General features: G+C 36.2%; 1 protein-coding gene across 1 annotated transcript in view; it reads left to right on the plus strand.

The window, feature by feature from the left end:
- Nucleotides 1-22,676, plus strand: part of ITGA4 (integrin subunit alpha 4) — a 77,989-nt gene extending 55,313 nt beyond the window's left edge. Inside the window, exons 18-28 of the mRNA XM_025405470.1 lie at nt 9,051-9,201; nt 10,335-10,430; nt 11,083-11,162; nt 12,105-12,194; nt 14,193-14,283; nt 16,405-16,512; nt 17,380-17,505; nt 18,506-18,625; nt 21,350-21,448; nt 21,898-22,017; nt 22,508-22,676. Of these exons, the coding sequence (XP_025261255.1) occupies nt 9,051-9,201; nt 10,335-10,430; nt 11,083-11,162; nt 12,105-12,194; nt 14,193-14,283; nt 16,405-16,512; nt 17,380-17,505; nt 18,506-18,625; nt 21,350-21,448; nt 21,898-22,017; nt 22,508-22,603 (1,177 nt within the window). The 3' untranslated portion in view covers nt 22,604-22,676. The remainder of the gene's footprint in view (nt 1-9,050; nt 9,202-10,334; nt 10,431-11,082; nt 11,163-12,104; nt 12,195-14,192; nt 14,284-16,404; nt 16,513-17,379; nt 17,506-18,505; nt 18,626-21,349; nt 21,449-21,897; nt 22,018-22,507) is intronic.
- The last annotated feature ends 1,003 nt before the right edge of the window (nt 22,677-23,679 follow it).

Raw genomic sequence — 23,679 nt, forward strand, 5'->3', positions numbered from 1 at the left:
GGCACTATCCAGGAATGGCATGGCTGTTAGAAAGTTACCAAAGCCAGAAACCTAGGGCTCAACCTGCATTCTTTTCTCTTTCTTGTTCTTGATATCCAGAACTATTAAGTTCTACAATGCTACCACCTAGATGTCTTTCTTATCCATCATGCTTTGATATCTCTACAGCACTATTACTCCAAACTGGGCACTCACTATACTACCTAGGTCACTAAGTTCTCCTGCTTTCTAGGATACTGGCCTTTGATTTTGCATTAATATACACATGTGATAACAGTGCTTCAGTGGCTCATTTTAGACTTAAAATCTAAACTCCTGGATGGTATTTTTCACCAATTCCCCAGGGAGTTTTTCCATCAATGTCTGAATACTTACGGTTGTTTGGCTGTGCCATGCTCTCCTGAACCTCTGTATCTTCTCACTTCTTCTGCCTGTCTACCTGATTCACTTTTATTTATCTTTTAAATCTCAGCTGTTTCCTAGGGGAAGCCCCCTGGTGTTCAGCTACTTAAACTTAAGTTCTGTTGTGCCCTTGGTCCTATGGCACTCTGCTCACGATTATTGAGAGTCTGTCTCCACACTGTCCTGGAAGCTGCTGCAAAGCAGGGTCCTGTCCTTTCATCTTTGTGCTCCCAATGCCTAACAGTGCCTGAAGTGCTGCAGGTGACTGGAGAGGTTTGCTGAGAATGGAACAAGATCCCAAAAGGGATCAGATTCATAGGTAGAGGAATTAGCCTTAGTTAAGAATCTCTTTATCTTAAGTTAACAAGCTATGAAAGGGTGCTTGACATTAAGAAATTTCAGTGTGGAAGGAAGGGAAATACAGAGAACTCATGGATGGCTAGGATAAAAAACAAGTTTATATATGGTAATTGAAGGCATTGAAGATATGTTTGGGAACTTGAAAGGAATGGAAAAAAAATCAAAATAGCTATTATGATAAAGGACAGGGAGTCAACTAGGAATAAGTAAAAAAGTTGACAAATAGGGTTCAGTACCCTACTGTGGTAGGATCACATACGGCCGAGAATCAATTATTTTTACTTAGGTAATGTCAGTTTAGCCTGAGAGTCCATAGTGCAGGGCCAAAAAGCCTTGACCTATTTGATAGATGATTGGACTTTATACTTAAGTTACCCAGATTAACTGCTCAGATAATCCAAAAACAGTGACTACTGACTACTTTGTATCCCAGCATGTAGGGCGGTGCCTTTGTTGATTTCTTAGTTGAATAACTTACAATCTTCCCATTTCTGTATTTATTTTCTTCCTAAACTGCCTAATTGTCTTGGTGTTTTTACCCTCATGGGTCTTTGATAAGAAGACGAGTTGTGTGGGGGAAATCTTTTCTAAGCTGCAAGTAAAGGAGTGTTTTCATTTTCTTAAATCAGACGCTTGTGCTATCACCTTTCATTGCAGTCTCTGGCCTACGAGAAAATGAGACATTGACGTTTATAAGAAAATATTACTAATTATGCTTCTTTCCTGAAGAATGAAAATTCATCTTAATGAATTCTTTTTCTTTGTTACATGTTTTTTCACAACAAAATACCTACTTTGCACTTTTAATTGAGAGCGATAATATTTCTTGTAGCCTATCAAACCCATTATGATTTTAAATGGCATAATGATTTTAAATGGAGTGCAAGGCTGTGTTTTTTGAGGTGTTGTCTCTAAGCCACCTTTATGAGAATCACCTGGATGCTTGAAAGAAATGCAGGTTCCTAGCGGGGAGGGGGGAGGGATTGCATTGGGAGTTATACCTGATGTAAATGACGAGTTGATAGGTGCTGACGAGTTGATGGGTGCAGCACAGCAACATGGCACAAGTATACATATGTAACAAACCTGCACGTTATGCACATGTACCCTAGAACTTAGGCCCCAGACCATCCAAGTCAGAACTAAAGGGGACCAGGCCACAGATCTTCACAATTAATAGAGCTCCAAGTTCTTATCACACTGAAACCTAAGAACCAATGTGGTGGTGGTGAAGAGCTTCCAGATTTGAAGTCAAGCTGACCTGGTTCAAATCCCATATCTACTGTATTACTAGTGACCTTTTCAGAGAAGACTTTTAACCTCTCTAGACCTCTTTCCTCATTGCTAAGTGGATAAAAATAGTACCAACTTTTTAAGGTTGTCTTAAAGGGTAATAATGCAGACCAAGTGCCTAGTGCAAAGCCTGATTTACACGAAGGCTCAATAAAAGTCATTACTATTTTTGATATATTGTGGTTGGAATTTCTATAGATAAGATTTTTTAGTTTGGCGATAAAATGAAACATTGCCAATTCTATACATAATTCTGCATATAAACTTTATATCCTGAAAATATAGCTGGCTGTGACTGACTCAGTAGTTGCAGTCTTACAAGGTTTGAAGTGGCATGAATGTCCATATAAAGTAGTAGGCACCATGTTTTTTTAATCAACTAAGAAAGTTACAGGCTATGTATTTCTGTTAGATAAATGATAATTTATTTGAGGAACTTTCGGTTGAGAGCGCTTCTAATTAATTTCTTAGACTCACAGTGAAAGGTTCTGACAAAGTGCTTTGTGTTCTAGTAAATTATACTCTATCAGACAAAAATATGTCTCTCCCACAGAGGTGTCCTCTCCCCTTTCTCAGAAACAGTAGGAGAATTGTGACCATATGTTCCATGCATTCTCCCAGCTATAACTCTGCTGGCACTAATGGTATTTATGCACCCCAGAGCTATAAACCTGTTTTAGGTAAATGTATTTACTCAGTAAAGAACATGAGTTTCTGAAGACCACAATAATAAACTGTCAATAGTACACTAAGCAGTGCTTATCCACTCTCTCTCATCTCTTCATTAAGTTGAGGCTTCCTCCTCTATGTCTAAATGCTTAGGACAATAAACTACATTTAAAAGGACTTCCAGTGCAAAGTAAAGATGAACCAACATGACTTCAAGATTGCAAATATAATAGAAGGTATTAGCCACCACATAGGAAGTTTAAAATCAAATCCTCGATACAGATTACTCATGTAAATGACACCGCAATACATTTCTGCACCTCAGTTGTGCTTCCAGAATGAGTGATGTAAGCTTTCCCTGAACAATTGCTTCTGTCTCTGTTAGGAATACTTCTAATTGCAAGTTTTAGAGTATTAAATAATAGTGACTTCGACAATAAAGATATTATTTTGCATAATAAGCAGTCTTGAGGAAGGATGTTCACAGGTTTGGTGAACAGCTATCAAAGACTGGACATTGATGGTTATCTTTCCAGCTCTCTCAGCTTTTCCTCATGATCACAGTACAGCTGGGCAGCATCAAGCAGGAGAGAAGGGAAAAGAGCAAAAGTGCTTTGTCCCCTTTAAGTTGCCCTTCCAGGAAGGGCAGTGCCTCATTAGATGTATTCTGATTAACCAGACCTGTGTTACCTGTTTATCCCTGATTCCGTCATGGTTGAAGGAGAATGGAGTCATCATGATCACAGTAAATTGATCCTGATTCAATTATTTTGTTATTGTGATACATTCCCTGGAGTTGAACCTAGAGGTCTGTCTTCTGAAATATTAAGGGAATGCTGCCTGTCACCTGCATAATCCAGGGCTCTGTTGGCAGCTAAGAAGGGAAATCACTGTTGGCTAGACAATGAGCAATGAGCAACATCTGCCACTATACTGTTAATCCCCCAAAGAGCTAGTCTGATGAAATTGTCCATTTTTAAAATGGAAATAGTAGGAATATTTGCCTCACTGACCACATAAAGTTGTGGGAGAATGAATTATATGCTTTATAAACTAAGACATGTTAATTACTGGTTCAATCTTTCAATTTAGGTTTTTCTGCTCTTCTCCCCTTAACCTCAGTGAGTTTGCCTGTCTTTAATAAAATATTCCTAAATGTCAGGTAATCTGTCTATTCCAATGGGCAAGAATTTTTCAGCGTTGTCTTTTTCCCTGAAGTCAGTAGTAAAGGAAAAAAAGATAAAAATTTTACTTAGGCCTGTAGGCTACTTGCTGCAGGTTACTCTTTTGTCAAATAAATGAGTCGTGTGTCTTGACATAGTGAAGTGTGGTATCAGTTTACATTATATTTTATTCTAGCATCTTGATTAAAAACAAGTTAGCTATCAAGCCCTAATTCATTTTAGGCAGACAAGATGAATTCATTATACTAAGACTTGGGGAGCATTTCTTGCAAAATAAAGCTCTATTATTCACTCAGAAAAAAAACATAGAGCCTGGTGCTGCAGTACATCATTTTTCTGTTTTTCCTCTGTCACTTATTAAGTTATGATTCTGTACGTACACAGTACGTTGATTTGTTTAAGTTACATGGATTCTAGGCTGCTTTGTAAATTTCAAGTCTGCATTATGCATGTTTTAATGAAGAATGAACTATGAGTCCCGGGGACAGCTCTGATTCAGTCTTGTCGCACTTCCAGATGTGCACCTGGTTCTTTATTATGTCTCACAGAGGAAGCTGGTAGGTATCTTTCTGAGAGCATCTTGTTAATGAATCAATTTACAGTAAGATGTATATTTGGGGGAAAAAAAGTAGAATTGTAATTATGGTAATGTGGCAAAATAGCTTAAAAATGGAAAATAAACCAGGAATCTAGCTGCTGAAATGTGAACATTGTGTTTCTCTTTAATTTGCTGTTGTCTTGGAACCTAGCTGTTTATGCAGTGCTTTCACCTTCTGTTGCTTGTCTAAGTGCCAACTTCTTTCCCAAAGGTGTTCAGTGACTAATGCTTTGGTTACAAGCCAGAATATTTTATAAATGTCTATTTCTGGGCAGCTCTTCTACAAGTCTTAATTAAAGTTTAATGTCAAGCTGAAGTTTACTTTTAGAACCTCTTAGGTTGCTTTAGTCCTAACATGATTATAGAGTTGGGGTGGTGAGGGGGGGGATGTGGGACAGCCATATTCCCACACATTTCCTCTCTCCCATTTAACAGTGACACCAAGCAGATGCATACTACTTAACCCCAAGGTTTACAACACAGGCATGAGTAAATCACAGCCATTCCCTAAAATGTTGTGGTAGCACACTGTCACTCAGACTCCTCCACCCTGCAGTAGTGCCCAGGGTTTAGAATTACTGCTTTGTTTGTTATTACACATTCTTCCAGCATATCCAACTGCTCAAATCAAGGATCCCAACGTAGAGATGATGCATATGGAAGTAGCATTCTTTCCTTTCTTCTCCATGTCTGGAGGAGTTATGAGGACTGGGGGATCATTTTCTCTAATTCTGTATGGCTTATTGGGGTAAAGAACTGCATCCTATGCCATCTGAAACAATGAAGTTTCTATTATAGTCAGAATAGTACAAATAGATTTCAATTAAATATGGCAATATGTTATATGTTTATTTTGTAATTAATTTACTCATCAATCAGATTGCTCTGAAGCAAGTGCCTGCATCTTTTATCTGTGAAGGGACAGATAGTACATATTTGAGTTTTTGTGGGACAGAGATCTCTGTCCCAACTACTCGACTCTGTACTCGACTCTGTCACTGTGGTGCAAAAGCATGGCTGTGTTCTCATAGAACTTTATTTACTAAAGTAGGCAGACATATGAATTTGGCCTTCAGGCAGTAGTTTACAGACCTCTACTCTCTGATATGCTTGCTTTTTACATGGAAATTCTAAAGTATATATATTTTTATTAAAAGTTCCTGGTAGTATATTTTGTTTTATAAACGTAGTTTGTCAGTATAACTGAGGCTGGTTGCCAAAATAAGCCAAGATTCAAATATTTTAAAGAAATTAATCCTGGGTTAAAAAATTATAAGAATCTCTCCTAGATAGGAACATAAAGATAGATATAAATATATATCTAGCCTACAGAATTACATGTATATGTCGAACAAAAAACTGTATTAGTTCCAAAATTGGAAATTGTCAAAAGCCCCATGGATAATTGAAAGGATAAGATGTGGCATATTCATAAAATGGACTATATACACCAATGATAAACGTTTTACAACTATGCGTACCAATATGTTAATCTCACAAAATTTTGAATAAAAGCCATGCAAAAGAACAGATACTCAAAGATTACATACTCAGATACTCAAAGATTACATTTATATAAAGTACAAAATTGAGCAAAGCCAACTTATTAAAAATCAAGGAGGGTGGGGCCAATAACTGGAAGAAAAAAATCCCAGAGGGTTTTACAGTAGGGCTGCTAATATTTTTTTCCTTGATCTGCGTGCTTAACACATGTATTCATCTTATAAAAAATATTGAGCTGTACAATTAGGTTATGTGCATTTTTCTATGCATGTATTATACTCTGATAAGTTTAAAATAGAAAAAAGAACTTTCAAGCATTAAGTGAAGTGCCTGTTTTCTTAGAAGTTAAATTAGAGTTATAAAAGTAGGGAAAAATGTCTAAAGTTATTTTATTTGCATATTCCGAGGTTCATAAGAATAATTCTCAAAAACCATAACACATTTGCAGTTTTGATTTTGCCATGGTCATATGATGTCATTAATTTATAAGTCATGTCAGTAGGTTTATCACCACTAAAACATTAGGTTTTCTGGATGAGGTACAGATCACAATGTGGTAACACTAGATATTTACTTACTTAGTGAGGCATTTGGAATTTGTATACCATCATAGAACAGATAAACATGGCTTAAGGCTATAACGTGATAGTATTTATGCTGATACTTTTATAACCTTCTAACAGTCAATAACTTATCCAATAATTTCCCTTTTTTTCTGACATGTTGCTTGGACTCCACCAAACCCTTCTTTATGTTTAATGCAGACATGTACATACCTGCTTATATTTTTGTAATACTATGTTCTTAGGCTCTGAGAAAGCATGTTAATCACGATCCAGCATCTTCTCCCCAAGATAAATTAGTCTAGTGGTGAGAGGAATCAGACAGAGACTTGACATTGTGAAAATACCGCATTATTATAGAGGTGCCCAGTATACTTTGGGAGAGGTGAGAAGCTGCCACCTTATGCTGTTAGGGGAGAGCAGTGCAAGGTGAAGGTGGTTAACAGTGAGTTTTAGCTGGAAGAACAACTAAGAATTATTGACATCCAAGCTAAATCTTGAAGAATAAGTACAAGTCAGATGCATGAAGAGGAGATGTTGACGTCAGAGTGCTAGTTTGAAGGAAGACACAAAACATCTTGATGTATTAGACACCTGTTTGTAGAAAATTGTGAAACAAAAGAATGAATTGTGCAGTGAAAGTGATGAAGCAGGGGCCAACTCTGGAGGGCCTCTGTGTCATGCTAAGGAGTCAGAACTCTTATCTCGAAAGCAATGTAAGGTTCTTAACAGACACATTCTCTAGTTTGCTTTCTTGAAAATGACCCTCTGGTAGTGTGAAGATTGGATTAAAGGAGAGGAGAATGACTTGAGACAGATAAATCAATTAGAAACTCAATCCAAGTGAATTTAGGTTCAATCATGACATTTTCAGACTTAAAAAATGTTTCTTGAACAGCCAATTTAACCATAGTAGTAGAGAAAGAAAAAAATACCATGTCTTTACTATCGCAGGCAAAAAGTGGTTTCTCAGAGCTCTCTTCATAACTCTTACTCATCTGTGTATTATTTTTTACGTTTATTTACACATCTCTCCTTTATTATATCAGCTCTAGGAAGGAGTGAAGTGTGTTGGTATTTGGGAACAATGAACTTAGTGCCTTATTTATTGTATGGAAACTTTCAATTATATTCATTCATGAATCTTCAAGTAATACTTAAAAGCAGAAATTTTGAAACATGTTCTTAAACTCTGTGCTTACATACTCTGTCTTTAATCAATTCACAAAAACTACTAAATTCCTACTGTATCTTTACTCTTTCCATGAAAAGTTTCTTCAAACACGAATCTTCTCTACAAATGTTGATTCAAAGGACACAATTTAAACATTATTGAAGAAACTTTCTAAATTCTGCACTGCTAAGTGGATATTTATCTTTTTTATCTATCCTCACCAGATATTTTGCTTTGGGTAACATGCTTCTTGACTTTGAACTAATTTTTCCAATTTTTAAATTACTAGAGATCTAAGAACTTCTGTCTTTGGGGAAAGTTTATAAAATGACATGCTGTAACAAAGTTTTCCTTAGCACCTAGCAGTTCTAACCCTCTCACTGGGAAAAAAAGAATGAACTGTGTAGAAATTCGCAATTGTTTCAGAACTTTAGAACATTCTAGCTATGGCCTTTTAATAAGTTCCTTATGTCTCAAATACTTCATATTTAAAATATTCTAAGGGTTTCATACAGTATACATGACCCAGATCTTCACTGAATGGTAGGTGGTATGGAATAGGATGACTGAGGCTTAAAAATGCTAAATTACTTCCCCACTGGAAAGAACTGCTGGCAGTGCCAGGACTTGAACTCATGCATATGTGTGGATTTGCAGCAATCTATACTTTGCAATACACAGGAGGATGAAGCATTTCTCCAGTTCTGTTTTTAAATTTGGCCTAGTTACTGGTGGGGGTGACCAGCTGCTTCACACTTTAATTCTAGTCCCACAGATTTTAGTGCCACGCACTTGTGGGTGGACATAGTAGTTCTTCCTCATTGCCTTGCTCACTTCTACCAAGCATTCCTTTTAGTCTTCTCCTTTCTACCAGTTCCTTCCATTTTCCTCCCTTGATTCAGGCAGCAGTTAGTTCAATGTCTATTTTAGGCTTGCAAGAAAGAAAAGAAAAACTGCTTTGCCTTTAGAAAACGTTATGAAAAAATCAGGAAAATGTTAAAATTATAGAAGTGAGAGGTTACGCAGAAAAGAAATGAGAAAAGATGCCATTTTAATTATAGCTCATTAAACTTTCCTTGGGTAATAGGTGACTGAATTTACCAAAAACATGAGAAAGAGTTCTTTTTAATATGGGTTTACATCTGCTTGCATAGGGTCAATCCTATGATTGTTTTTCCAAGAAAATTAGTATTTTATGTTCAGCATAAATTACATACATATATCCTTGTGTGCCTATATACAGAGAGGGCGGGGGGGATTTTTACTACCTAAACAAGAACCAAATAATATTACTTAATTTTTAGGCCCCATGAAAATAAAACCTACCTTGCTGTTGGGAGTATGAAGACATTAATGTTGAATGTGTCCTTGTTTAATGCTGGAGATGATGCATATGAAACGACTCTACATGTCAAACTACCCATGGGTCTTTACTTCATTAAGATTTTAGAGCTGGTAAGTACTGTAAACCACAATAGCATGATACTACTTAGTATTTTACTTAATTTTTTAAAAGTAAATGGTAGAATTCACTTCACTGATTTGGGGTATAAGTCTTAATATTTAGGCTCTTAGTTATTTGCAGACTTCTTCCGTGCCCCTGCTCAGAATGGCAAGTTCTTGGGTCTGAAGTCCAAAGGCATCAGCCTCCTGTTTTCCAGTGCTAGGAGTAGGAGGAAGCTGTTTGGGTGCCTTTACATTCTCACTGCCGTAGCCAGCACACGTCTGATGTTGAAATAGTATGCCCCTTGATTGAGGTCCTTGCACAAGTAACATTGATCCTCCATCCTGGACTCCAGAGTTACTGTTCTTTATTTTAAGGTGACACTCAGACAATTAATGGAATTTTCTCTGTCCTTTATCAAATTCACTCGTCTTTTGTCCAGGGACCACACCTTCACACCAGGAGTGACCTTTGACCTCTCACGAATATCTATTACCTCCTTTCTCTAGTGTTTGCAATACTAGCAAAAGTAACCGTGGAAACTCAGATATTCAGACTTTATTTTTAAAGCATTTTATACTTATTGCAATTATAACCTCATTACACCTATTGAGATTATAGCTATTTTGATTAAATACCTTAAACACATTCTCACATACCAGACAGAAGAGGGCCATTAAAATAGGAACCTTATGGATTCCTTGCCTCATGATTTTTCAAGGAATTCAGACCCTGGATTAAATAGGGACTATCCCAAGATGAATGAAAGCTACAAGTCCAGAAATTTTTTTTGTGGAGAATCTGTTTGAATATTAGGGTATACATCTATACATATATATGTGTGTATATATATACATGTGTATATATACGTACATATATGTGTGTATATATACGTGTATATATATGTATATATATGTATATATATTATACACACACACATATACACATATATACACACATATACACATATTTATATCATTTATTTATATTTCTATGTATCTCAAACATAAACATAAATAGAAAATAGTTTTCCTAGGAAAGCAAATACTTCTGGGATATTCCTTTCCATAACCATCCTTAAACATATGTTACAAACTTTTTATTTCCTTCCTGTCCAAAACAGTTGTTTCATTTTTCCCATTAGGAAGAGAAGCAAATAAACTGTGAAGTCACAGATAACTCTGGCATGGTACAACTTGACTGCAGTATTGGCTATATATATGTAGATCATCTCTCAAGGGTAAGTGTTTTGCATTTATGCCTTTTGTTCACTATCATGAATATTTTTCTATTCTTCCCTATCTTTATGTTGCATATAAAATGTTATAAATATTTTAGCTTAGGGTAGGTAGCTGAATGATGAAATAAAACTGGTTCTTGAAATCTTTGAGCTTTGTGTTTATATTCTTGGCAATGTTTGCTGTTTTAAAGGGGGTGGCATGTTTACATCGAAATGGACATGTGCATGTGTCAATCAGAATTTTGCTCCCCCTACACACCCTTCCCCAACACTCCCCACCCCGCCACCCCCACCCCAGGTGGTCCTGTCTGCCAGGCATGTTACCTCTGCTACACAAAAAGGTGTTTTTGGCAAGAGTCTTCACTCAAGTTCTGAAAGCATTTCTAATTTTGTCAGTCTGGACTTGCCTGCGTTCACATTCAGAGACGCCTTTGTCTCTGAATGTTACTTGTGTAAATGTGTGTACTTTAAAATTGTTACAACCCCAACAACTTCCCTGAATCTTACTGCCAAGGGAGGAGTAGCTGATGCCTTTAGAATAGGTTCAATTCTACATTCCATAGAACATAAACTTTTAAGAAGAAAATTCAGATTATAAAAAATGTACTTAAGATTTTTTTTTTAATGGGCTTTCCTGCTCTGTGTTTTACAGATAGAGATTAGCTTTCTCCTGGATGTGAGCTCACTCAGCAGAGCGGAAGAGGACCTCAATATCACAGTGCATGCTACCTGGTATAAGTTATTGTTAAAAAAATGAACTAGAAATGTACCCCCATATTTTGAGGGAGGAATTAGGAAAACCATAAAACTCTGTTCCATTAATTGTAAGAGAAAACTTCCCTTACATGGTCTGCTTTAAAAAAAAAAAACAAACAACATAGTTAAATGGGAGTGACTGGTAATGTTTTAGCTCTTGAGCTATGTTAAGTATTTATTAGATTAGAGTGGACATGATGTGTCATGAATCACTCTTGTGTATTTGAAATCAAAAACAGAATAAACAGTAATAACTCTACAAGATTTAAAAGTGAGGGCAATGACTGACATAGATATATCTCCTAGAGTAAATAGGAAATCGTTAATGACTATTTCATGAGTGAAGTTTCAACATATTTTTAAAAATTCAGAGTAAACATCAAGATGGACTTCATTTTACCTAACACAACAACTTGGTCACCCTCTCATCCTCAAAATCTCTAAGTAAAATTGATTATAAAGATAGGTTAAGGCAGTACGACACTTGCTATACGGTTTAAAAACTTTTATGATTGATGTGCTTTCTTTGATCATTGAATTAAGTCTTGCAAAAATACTTCTTCAATCTAAAGAGAGTAATAAATTTGTTTCTAAACTACCTATTTATTTTGGTTTTTGTACTACCTAGAACATAAATGTTTTAAAAAAACAACTTTTAATCTAATAAATGTAACTATTTGTTTAAAAAAACAAACAAACTCCTCTAGCATTAGAAGCAAATGATAACAGTTTAATGAGAGAAATTTTCTGCCAACCTTATCCTAAAAAAATTTACTGCCATATCTGCTTTTATCCCCACTCGTGAAAAAGCATCTAAGCAAACCTCTGAGTATATTAGGTATACAGGGTATGTAATTAGTTCTCTCTGAAGATTTTTCTGCTTGATGAATTCTAACAGGGTGTCTTCTATTTGTGTAGTGAAAATGAAGGGGAAATGGACAATCTAAAGCACAGCAGAGTGACTGTAGCAATACCTTTAAAATATGAGGTTAAGCTGACTGTTCATGGGTAAGTAGACACAAAGGCCTCCTTTCAAATTCAGAGCTGATTTACAGTTCCCTTGCTTCTTACATTAATGAAAAAACTGTACTCTAGAATTTTTTTAAAATAAAAAGGGTACTATTTTAATAATTACCTCATTTTTATAGTTCCTTACTTAGCTGTCCATTATAATAATGCACTCTATAATCATCACTGATACTACATCAAACTAGTACCCTGTTGGAGGAGATTTCTTACTGGGAGAGCCCCAGTAAGCTAGCAAGGCCACACTGAGCCTTTCAGTTGTGCACTGTGTAATCCTAATCAGGAATTAGAAAGTGTGCAGTTTGCATAATCATACTCAATGCCCATGTCAAATGTGAAGTTCAGAGAAGTGTGAACTTAGCCAAATCACTATTCTGCAGACCCGTATCTACACATGTGGCAAATGGATTGCGATGTGAGAGATCTGGTTGCAAGGTGTCCCTTGTCCACTTTTTATACCTATGGGATCACCAGATTCCTCAACTACAGCCCAAGTACCAGAATTCATTGCTTCCTCGTGATTTTAATGATTGAGTGGACCCCCCTCTCATCCAAGAAGGAGATGTGTGGAGAAAGAATTAAAGGGGGCTTACGGAAACCTTCAGTAATTCCACTGGAACTTATTCATGCTGTTAGTCCTTAGAACTACATTTTTATACAGAAGATATGAGTTACAGAACAAATAGACAGATGAGCCTTTCCTGTTGCTCTAAATCTAAACTGTCCCCTAGTCATTTTATCCACTTAGAAAGGTGATATACAGTCATGTAAATGTAAAATGTCAGTGTCTGATGGAATTGAGTATCAAGTTTGAGATAAAGCAAACAGGCAAAAAAAAAGGCCATTCACAGCAGAGTAAGACCTAGAGAATCACGAGTAAGCAAATAAAAAGTTCACTGCATGTTTCCTGGTTTTCAATGTTGATCTTGCCACTCCTCCTGGCTCATGATGAGTGTCTTCCTATTTTTCTGTTATTCACATCTCATTATTTTGAATAAGGAATGTTCACTGTTAAACTGCCTAAATCTATGCTGATTCCTTTCCTGTTTCATGGGTTTCTAATTTGGGATTACCTAATATTAGCTGCCAAATGTGAGCACCTTATGGAGTAGAGGTCTCCCTAGAAACATATTTCTTAAAGTTTATTGCAGATAAAAATGTTGAATCACAGGCCTTTAAAAGAGAGTGACAGCCTTGTATTGTAACAAAAAATTTGTCATACTTAATAATGTTAGACTTGTTCCCCAGATTTGGGGTTCATTATAAGTAGCCAGCAGGGATCATGAGATGGGAAGAAATAACTCAAAAATGGGTAACAGAAATTGAGGTATGAGAACCTTAGGAAAAAGCTAAGAAGTTATCCCACATTTGCCAAATTTACATAAACCACTTAAGGGCTGAAAGAGAAGGAATGGTCAGTAGAATGAGCAAGGTGTAGTGTTGTGGAAAGCAAGAAAAGAATATCAGTGAGGACAGATACTGTCACCCAGGTCAGAGAATATGGCCTTCTTTTTCTTTTTCTTTTCTTTTTTTTTTGAGATAGAGTCTCACTCTATTGCCCATGCTGAAGGGCAGTGGTGTGACCTCAGCTCACTGCAACCTCCGCTTCTCGGGTTCAAGCGATTCTCCTGCCTCAGCCTCCCGAGTAGCTGGGACTACAGGCAAGCACCACCACGCCCAGCTAAGTTTTTTTGTATTTTTAGTAGAGATGGGGTTTCGTCATGTTGGCCAGACTGCCCTCAAACTCCTGACCTCAGGTAATGCGCCCACCTTGGCATCCCAAAGTGCTGGGATTACAGTCATGAGCGACCATGCCCGGCCACAATTTAATTTCTTTTTAAATAAAATGTATATATGACCATAAAACCAAAAGTATTCCATGGTGACTTTTAAATATGCTATAATCCAGTCTATAGAAAGATTCTTTATAATATGTTGTCAAATAAGATAGTTAATTAAATTTGAATTTGTTTCTACCAGGTTTGTAAACCCAACTTCATTTGTGTATGGATCAAATGATGAAAATGAGCCTGAAATGTGCATGGTGGAGAAAATGAACTTAACTTTCCATGTAAGAAAAGTTAATTGTGTTGATATTTGTAACAACCTAAAAGGCTATCACTGACGCATTGCTCCAAGCGACATTGTACACCTGTGATATCCCTCAGCCTCTGTAGACCACGGCTGGCTGGAATGGGGCTGCAGCAGTGGTACTCCTGCCTCTCAGACCCCTACTGCTTTCCTTCCACTTGTCTTGTCTCTGGTATTCAAGCCCATGTCTCCTTACAGGACAGGTGAGAAACAGCATGCAGGAACAGAGAGAATGCCTTGAAACAGGCAAAGTTATGGGGTGAGCTGAATTTGCTAGAGACGCACACAGAAAGCAGGACAGGCCAAGGGAAGGCATCTTTGGGTGCAAATCAGTGAAATTTCTTCTTGGTTCAAGCTTATAAAAACCTCAACACTACAAAGTAAAGGAGGCTTTTACCTCCCATCTCCATTTAAGATCACATTGGTCGGCCTTTCAAGCCATAAGTTTACGACCTGTGACAAGCGCTTTATCAATTATTAAGTAACCTTTTAAAGTAAAGAGTACTATCATAATTCAGAAGTATTCGGAGACTGATGTAAACCTAAGTTAAAAACATTTTTGCTGTCAAACTGATATTTTTGCTGTATCAAAGATATTGGTGTTAGTAATTTCCAAAAAAGAATTCTTTGAACCAAAAGCACTGTGCAAGCATTCTTATAATCTATATATGCGAGTAAATCTTGGATTAGGTATAATATTTTGTAAGACAATGCTTTTCAAAATGCGTATTAGAATCACTTGGGGTACCTATCCAAAATGCAAATTCCTGGGCCCTGCCCCAGATCTGTGGAAAAAGAATGACCTTGAAATCCTGTTGACTCTATGTATATTCCAATTTTTGTTATACTAGTTGATACTAATGTTGAAAAATTTTAGTCCTCCTCCACTTTGAAGTCCTATGAAATGCTCTTTAAAACCCAATGGGAGTTTGTGCTTTGATAAACTAAAACAGAAACCAAACTGTACTCTAGATGATTTATTAATTTACAATTAATAGTTAAGTATTTGCTACTAAATTTATAATGTAGTGGCTGGGACTAGAGAAACTTGTGGTATATAGGATTTCTGTGTCTAGCCAACTATGTAGATATTCTTAGAGGTTTAATTGTTGTTAGGCAAACAGAGATGTTTGTGATTTAGACTGATATTTAATGGCATCGAGAAGACCTTGTCTGTAGTACTGGGCACTGCTAGGTATCTGTTGCTGACATTTCCTTCTGCAACTGCCCTGTTCTTTTATGGATTAGCAATTACCACCTGTTCCCAATCTGGAGACACTTTCTTCATCTTTGTCACGTGTTCATAAAATGACTGCAGGTCTGCAGGTCATTTTTTAATCGAGGTATTGGGATGCATCTCTTTCTGACTTACTGTATTGGTTTTATAGTTAAGCTGCCAGTTCGGTAGGCTATATTTTGGCCCCATTTCCCTTTTCAGGAATCTTCAATCCCCAGATTTATCATCCTGTTATGCATTTTTTGACAAGTATTGTTAAAAACCGGTTGTGCTTTCTCAAAACCCAACAACATACTTTTTTCTGAATGCATCAGCATATAGATCCTGAATAAAAATACATTTTTATTCACTTTCTCCTGCTGATTATCCTCTCAGCACAGAATGCTTTTGCAATAACATCATAAGATTTAGAATTACAATATCTGAGTTTTGGTCATAACTCTTGTCATTTTTTAACTTTTGTCTTGGGAACTCTAAGAACATCTGTTAGCATTTCCCTTAGCTGGTGAATACCAAAATGTTGGCCCACCTCATGAGAACCAAATATTTTTAAAATATGTAATGTAACATACAAATATATATTGTTTGTCTCCTAAGACTGTTTCTCCAATAAACCATCAGCCTGTACTTTTTGTTTTCAACAATACCAAAACTAGAAGGTTAGATATAATGACTCATTCAAAATTAGCAAACTTTAAAAATTCTGACTACGGATATCTTGTCTCCCTTTTTTGTGCAGCTGCCAACTATAAACCTCCACCACTATAAATGTTGCATGGAATATATGGGATCACCTCAAAGTTCATTGACATCTGCACTTACATTTATAGAAAACATTTGTTAAAAATTTTTCCTTCTTACCAGGTTATCAACACTGGCAATAGCATGGCTCCTAATGTTAGTGTGGAAATAATGGTACCAAATTCTTTCAGCCCCCAAACTGATAAGCTGTTCAACATTTTGGATGTCCAGGTAAAAATGTATTTCTTCCACCTGACCTTTATTGTGTGTCTTAAATACTAAAATAAATGCAAACCAATCCTTTATTCAAGTAATAATGCGAAAATGGATAACTGTTTTCAGTCACACTGTAAGCTATGAATTCACCATGCATTTATTGAGTTATGCTTTGAATATTATATATTTCATTACAGCTATAGATTTACCGTGCAACTTTTACATTCGATTTAAATAACAGAACCATATTCTACCATCTCCATTGAATAATTATTTTAAGATACATTTTTGTGTGATATGGACCTACAGAAGTAACTTGATTGGTAGACTTCTTCATAGCACTTGAAACTACTGTGCAAATATGAGGATTATAGCCTTTTTTGAAGGAAGCACTATTCAAACCACTTCTTAAGAACCAATATTCTTTCATTGATGGTTCCATCAGAATTGTTTTGAGCTTGCCAGGTTGAAGACAGAAGTCAACAAATCTAAATACGTTTGAGGTCTGATTTTAAAATCCTACTTAAATTCCGGATTCAGAGAGAAGAATATGGTGTTATATTGTTTCCCCTATAAAGGAAAATAAATATTTAATATCATGCTAATGTTCCAATATCAATTTTTACATTTCCGCAAGGTTTAAGGCCATGTTATCAGCTTAGAACCTATATCCAACCTTCTATAATTCAGCTGGGTTTTTGTGTTTCTGCCACAGACATTTAATCACTCCCAAATCTGTCAAAAAAAAAAAATTGTACAATTTCAAAGGTACTTGATATATTTTAGCAAAGATAAGCTACTGGAACTTTTAAAACCATGTTGCTTTTTGCTGTTTTTTCCAATGATGAAAGATAAGATTTCTCTTCCTTTCTATCTTCATAGACTACTACTGGAGAATGCCACTTTGAAAATTATCAAAGAGTATGTGCATTAGAGCAGCAAAAGAGTGCAATGCACACCTTGAAAGGCATGTTCCAGTTCTTGTCCAAGACTGATAAGAGGCTATTGGTAAGTTTCCATTTTTCAGGTTGTAGTTCCTGCTTTCCAACAGAGAAGGGAACCACTTAAAATCAAGTCAATGGGTTTGAGCTGTCACTTCAATAAAAGAGAAGCCAAGTTTAGGTGGTAGTCTTGCATGGAAGGAACAAGCACGGTTGGAGAGTTGAGAAAGACCTAGGGTCTATCCCATATATAAATATGTTAGCTGGGCATGGTGGCTCATGCCTGTAAGCACTTTGGGAGGCCAAGGTGAGTAGATCACAAGGTCAGGAGTTTGAGACCAGCCTGGACAACAGAGTGAAACCCCGTCTCTACTAAAAATACAAAAATCAGCCAGGTGTGGTGGCAGGTGCCTGTAATCCCAGCTACGTGGGAGGCTGAGGCAGGAGAATTGCTTGAATCTGGGAGGTGAAGGTTGCAGTGAGCCAAGATCATGCCACTGCACTCCAGCCTGGGCGACAGAGCAAGACTCCATGTCAAAAAGAAAAAAAAAGTTATACAGTTTCATTTTTTTATCTAACAAATGCCCACTATTTGCCAACAAGACATTGTTCCAAACCCTTCAGGACACCAAGATGTTGTCTTCACCTGGGCAGCCTTTGTGGCATGGGTTAATTTTCATTCTTTTCAGCTTAGTGAATGTATGAAAAGAAACTGGAGAAGCAGTCATCACCTTGAAATGATCCACGTTTTACAACAAACATAGAATATGTAACTTAGCAAGACTCTGATTAGAACTTTTTTTAAAAAATTGTCCCAGAAGATTGTTAATACAAATAAGAACATATGCTCTACTTTAAATACTTTATTATGATTTAGAAAATAAGCATTCATGTCTTGTTTAAAGATAATTTAAATGCCACTAAGGAAAGCAGATGTTAAATTTCATATTTATGGAAAGATTGATTTTCAAAATGCCATTAGAGTATATATTAAATTCTATATAAAATATTTTTAAAATATTTTCCAATGTTGAAAATTTTAATGTATCACTTTTATTCCTTTCAAGTACTGCATAAAAGCTGATCCACATTGTTTAAATTTCCTATGTAATTTCGGGAAAATGGAAAGTGGAAAAGAAGCCAGTGTTCATATCCAGTTGGAAGGCCGACCATCCATTTTAGAAATGGTAAGTCTAAAACATATTGACAACTTGGTGGCTAAGTTTACATACAACCTATAAATTCAGTCATATAGGCAGGATAGTATGAAGCCATTCAACAAATAAAATTTTGGAGTAAAAATCTAAAACTATATTTCTGTCACTTCAACTAAGTGAAATGTCTTTAGAAATTATCAGGTAATAAAGGCTAAAATAGGCCAGGCATAGTGGCTCAAGCCTGTAATTCCAGCACTTTGGGAGGTTAAGGCAGGAGGATCACTGGAGGCTACGAGTTCAAGACCAGTTGTATTCCTAGGTAGATGTGTGGTGTTATTTCTGGGGTCTCTGTTCTGTTCCATTGGTCTGTATATCTGTTTTGTTAGCCTTGTAGTATAGTTTGAAGTCAGGTAGCATGATGCCTCCAGCTTTCTTTTTGCTTAGGATTGTCTTGGCTATATGGGTTCTTTTATGGTTCCATATGAAATTTAAAGTAGTTTTTTCTAATTCCGTGAAGAAAGTCAGTGGTAGCTTGATGGGAGTAGCCTTGAATCTATAAATTACTTTGGGCAGTATGGCCATTTTCACGATATTGATTCTTCCTATCCATGAGCATAGAATATTTTTTCCATTGGTTTGTGTCCTCTTATTTCCTTCAGCAGTGGTTTGTAGTGCTCCTTGAAGAGGTCCTTCACATCCCTTGAAAGTTGGATTCCTAGGTATTTTATTCTCTTTGTAGCAAATGGGAATTCACTCATGATTTGGCTGCCTGCTTGTCTATTGTTGGCATATAGGAATGCTTGTGATTTTTGCACATTGATTTTTGTATCCTGAGACTTTGCTGAAGTTGCTTATCAGCTTAAGTAGTTTTTGGGCTGAGACCATGGAGTTTTCTAGATATACAATCATATCACCTGCAAACAATTTGACTTCCTCTCTTCCTATTTGAATACCCTTTGTGCTTTCTTTTTTTCTTTTCTGAGATGGAGTCTCGCTCTGTCCCCCTGGCTGGAGTGCAGTGGCGTGATCTTGGCTTACTGCAAGCTCCGCCTCCTGGGTTCCTGCCATTCTCCTGCCTCAGCCTCCCAAGTAGCTGGGACTACAGGCGCCCGCCACCGTGCCCGGCTAATTTTTTGTATTTTTAGTAGAGACGGGGTTTCACTGTGGTCTCGATCTCCTGACCTTGTGATCCACCCGCCTCGGCCTCCCAAAGTGCTGGGATTACAGGCGTGAGCCACCGCACCCGGCCTTTTGTGCTTTCTCTTGCCTTATTGCCCTGGCCAGAACTTCCAATACTATGTTGAATAGGAATGGTGTGAAGGCATCCTTGTGTTGTGCCGGTTTTTAAAGGGAATGCTTCCAGTTTTTGCCTATTCGGTATGATATTGGCTATGGGTTTGTCGTAAGTAGTTCTTATTGAGATGTTCCATCAACACCTAGTTTATTGAGAGTTTTTAGCATGAAGGGATGATGAATTTTATTGAAGGCCTTTTATTTTTAAAATATAGCTAAGAAGAAAAACTAAGGCTTTCATAAAATCAAAAACATCAACAAAAACATACTTAAATATATTTTGGACTTCTTCCTACAAAGGAACATGTATATTTATGAGGCGTAGTTTGAGATGAAACTAGTTTTATGTGGAGTTCTGTTTTTCAGCTTTCTCATCTGTTCAATATGGATAAATGAGATGATTTTTATAAGCACTTAGTTCATGGAACATAGGAAGCCAAAGGAAATGGCAGCTGTTTTGGTCAAGTGGAATTTTTGAAATTGTCAAACAGTGCTTAAGATACAGTAGACAGGCAAAGAAGAAATATCCATTTTAGTTTCAACTGTGCAAAAAGCAAAGTCATTGGACCATCAGCAAGTCATTTAACCTTTTGCAGTTTGCCTTCTCTTTTCCTCTAGGTCTAGGTTTCCCATCAGCAGCCATAATTGGCATTTTGAACCAGATGTTTTTGGGGGCTGTCCTGTGCACTGTAGGATATTTAGTAGCATCCTCAGCCTCTACACACTCACTGCTGGTAGTACCACCTCCCACATTCTGACACTTGACAATTTCTTCAGACATTCCTGAGTGTCCCTTAGGATTTCATCACCTCCCTGCTGAGAACCACTGCTCTAGAGCTGTATGAAGCTTGTCATTTTTGGCTCTAAAATGTTAAATAACATTTACACAGTAGTTTTAAAGGTCATATCCCTCTTTAAGAATCTGACTAAATATATTCTCATCTCCCTCAGCAAATGCCCACATGAAAACATCTCCTAAAGATTCTTAGAACTCGTAAAGCCCATCTACACGTCCCCAGGCTTCATGGATTCTGCATTATAAAATCCCTGCTTTAGATAATAAAGTTCTGAGTTCATCCACTGATTTTATATTTGAATTCTATAATTTAGAAAAAAATAAAAAGCCCAAATAAGATAGATGCAATATGCGGTGGCAGGGTGGAGAACATTGGTAAATGGTAACTTACCTCTTGCTGTAGTCTAATATTTAAATCAAGTTATTTGCAAGGTAGCTATATTTAATCAAAGGATTTCAATAAGATGATAGTATATACATTAATACCAAGACCACACTTTGGGAACCAAAGGAAGCACTGCAGTTAATTTCAAGTGGTGAGGTAAATTGGGGAAGGTAAATTGTGAAAACCTCTAGATAGAAGGTAAAGATCCTGACAAATTATTTCTATTAATATGTCTTCAGGAAACAAACCAGGCTATGGTGATCTTTCTTTTATTACACAGGATGAGACTTCAGCACTCAAATTTGAAATAAGAGCAACAAGTTTTCCAGAGCCAAATTCAAGAGTTATTGAACTAAACAAGGATGAGAATGTTGCACATGTAAGATTACCTTAACTGCTGCATTAAAATTATAGGAAAACACATTTCAAGGGTGTCTATAATTACTTCCTTTTGAGTAACTGAGTTGGGAAAGTAGAGTGTGACCAGCTCATGGAGGGTCCTCAATACTTGGTTGAGAGTTGGCATTTTCCACAACTGGCAGGAGGGAACAACACAGCAGTTCTTTTAGAGAGGTGAATTGGGCAACAGTGAGAACTGGATAGATTGGAGGAAAAGTCATGGATAAGAGCCCATTACACTCACTGTTTCTGCTAAACAGTTACCAGTGTTTCCTGCAATTATATTAGAACCAGCAAGAAAACAGGGTGGGTACTTCTAAATACTATTGGGGATTATGGCAGGGCTTTAAAGGAAATATAAGCAACTTTTTAAACTGTTTCTTTTTTTCTTTTTTGCTTTTTGGGTTTTACTTTTCTTAATTCACATAGGTTCTCCTGGAAGGACTACATCATCAAAGACCCAAACGTTATTTCACCATAGTGATTATTTCAAGTAGCTTGCTACTTGGACTTATTGTACTTCTGTTGATCTCATATGTTATGTGGAAGGTAAGCATTTAACAATTACCAACATTAAACTACTCAAAATGACATTTTCTCAAAGCCTATTTGACTTCCAAGTTATTTAGATTTAAATATTTCACTATTTTAATGTTAACTTTTTATGTTGCTCAGTACTGATCTCACATTTCTCTTAACACCAAAGTCCTTCTAGAAAAATATGCCTTCTTAATTTGTTTTGAAAGATGTTCCTTTTAAAAAATCATTTGGAAAAGATTGCAAATTATACTGAATGTCAATTTTGAAGAGAATGTGGTATGTATCACTGAGAATTTCTGCATTAAAAACAAAAATGTTTCTTTAACCCAGTATGTCCCCACTAATTTTTACTGATTACCTCTGTTAAACCTTTATAATTGATGTTACAAAGGATGCAGTTTAAGAAATATTGGTGTTAACTGCTTAGTTATTAGAAATGAGTATAGTAGATAAGAGTGTTTATAACTATACACTAGTGATTTTGTAATGCTATTTTCAGGCCGGCTTCTTTAAAAGACAATACAAATCTATCCTACAAGAAGAAAACAGAAGAGACAGTTGGAGTTACATCAACAGTAAAAGCAATGATGATTAAGGACTTCTTTCAAATTGAGAGAATGGAAAACAGACTCAGGTTGTAGTAAAGAAATTTAAGACACTGTTTACAAGAAAAAATGAATTTTGTTCGGACTTCTTTTACTCATGATCTCATGACATATTATGTCTTCATGCAAAGGGAAAATCTCAGCAGTGATTACTCTTTGAGAAAGAAGAACTGCAAAGGTAATAATACAGCCGAAGATAATCTCTCAGCTTTTAAATGGGTAGAGAAACACTAAAGCATTCAATTTATTCAAGAAAAGTAAATCCTTGAAGATATCTTAAAATGAAAGTATAACTGAGTTAAATCATACTGGAGAAGTCTTAGACTTGAAATACTACTTACCATATGTGCTTGCCTCAGTAAAACGAACCCCGCTGGGTAGGCAGAGGTTCATTTCAAATACATCTTTGAGACTTGTTCAAAATATGTTCTTTAAAAATATAATTTTTTAGAGAGCTATTCCCAAATTTTCTAATGAGTGGAAGTGGACCATTATCACTTTAAAGCCCTTTATTTATAATACATTTCCTATGGGTTTTGTTTTTTTAGCAGACTATGAATATTATAGGCCTAATGGGCAAACTTCAGACTGAACATGTACACTGGTTTGAGCTTAATGAAATGACTTCTGGATAATTATTTTTATACAGCTATGGATTTCCCCATCTTTCTGTATATATACATGTGTTTAGGTATATATTTACACACCTTTATCAAGCATACCCAGGAGTAAATAGTTAAGAACCATCTTCAAATCTTTTGTTATAAAATATTTGAATTTATATTCTGAAACAAAAGATCGTGTGAGTGTTGCACTTTAGCTCATATACACTGATTTTAAAAATATGGAAACCATACCTCACTAATAACTTTAAAATCAAAGCTGTGCAAAGACTAGGGGGCCTATACTTCATATGTATCATGTTACTTCATATGTACTATGTAAAATATTGACTATCACACAAATATTTGCTTGGATGCAATTCTTTGTTACTCTTTACAAATGTAAGTGTTCCTTTGCATGGAAATGAAGAAACAAAATTCATAAATTTAGCTGAAAGATACTG

This window comes from Theropithecus gelada, chromosome 12 (assembly GCF_003255815.1).
Source record: "Theropithecus gelada isolate Dixy chromosome 12, Tgel_1.0, whole genome shotgun sequence".
NCBI lineage: Eukaryota > Metazoa > Chordata > Mammalia > Primates > Cercopithecidae > Theropithecus > Theropithecus gelada.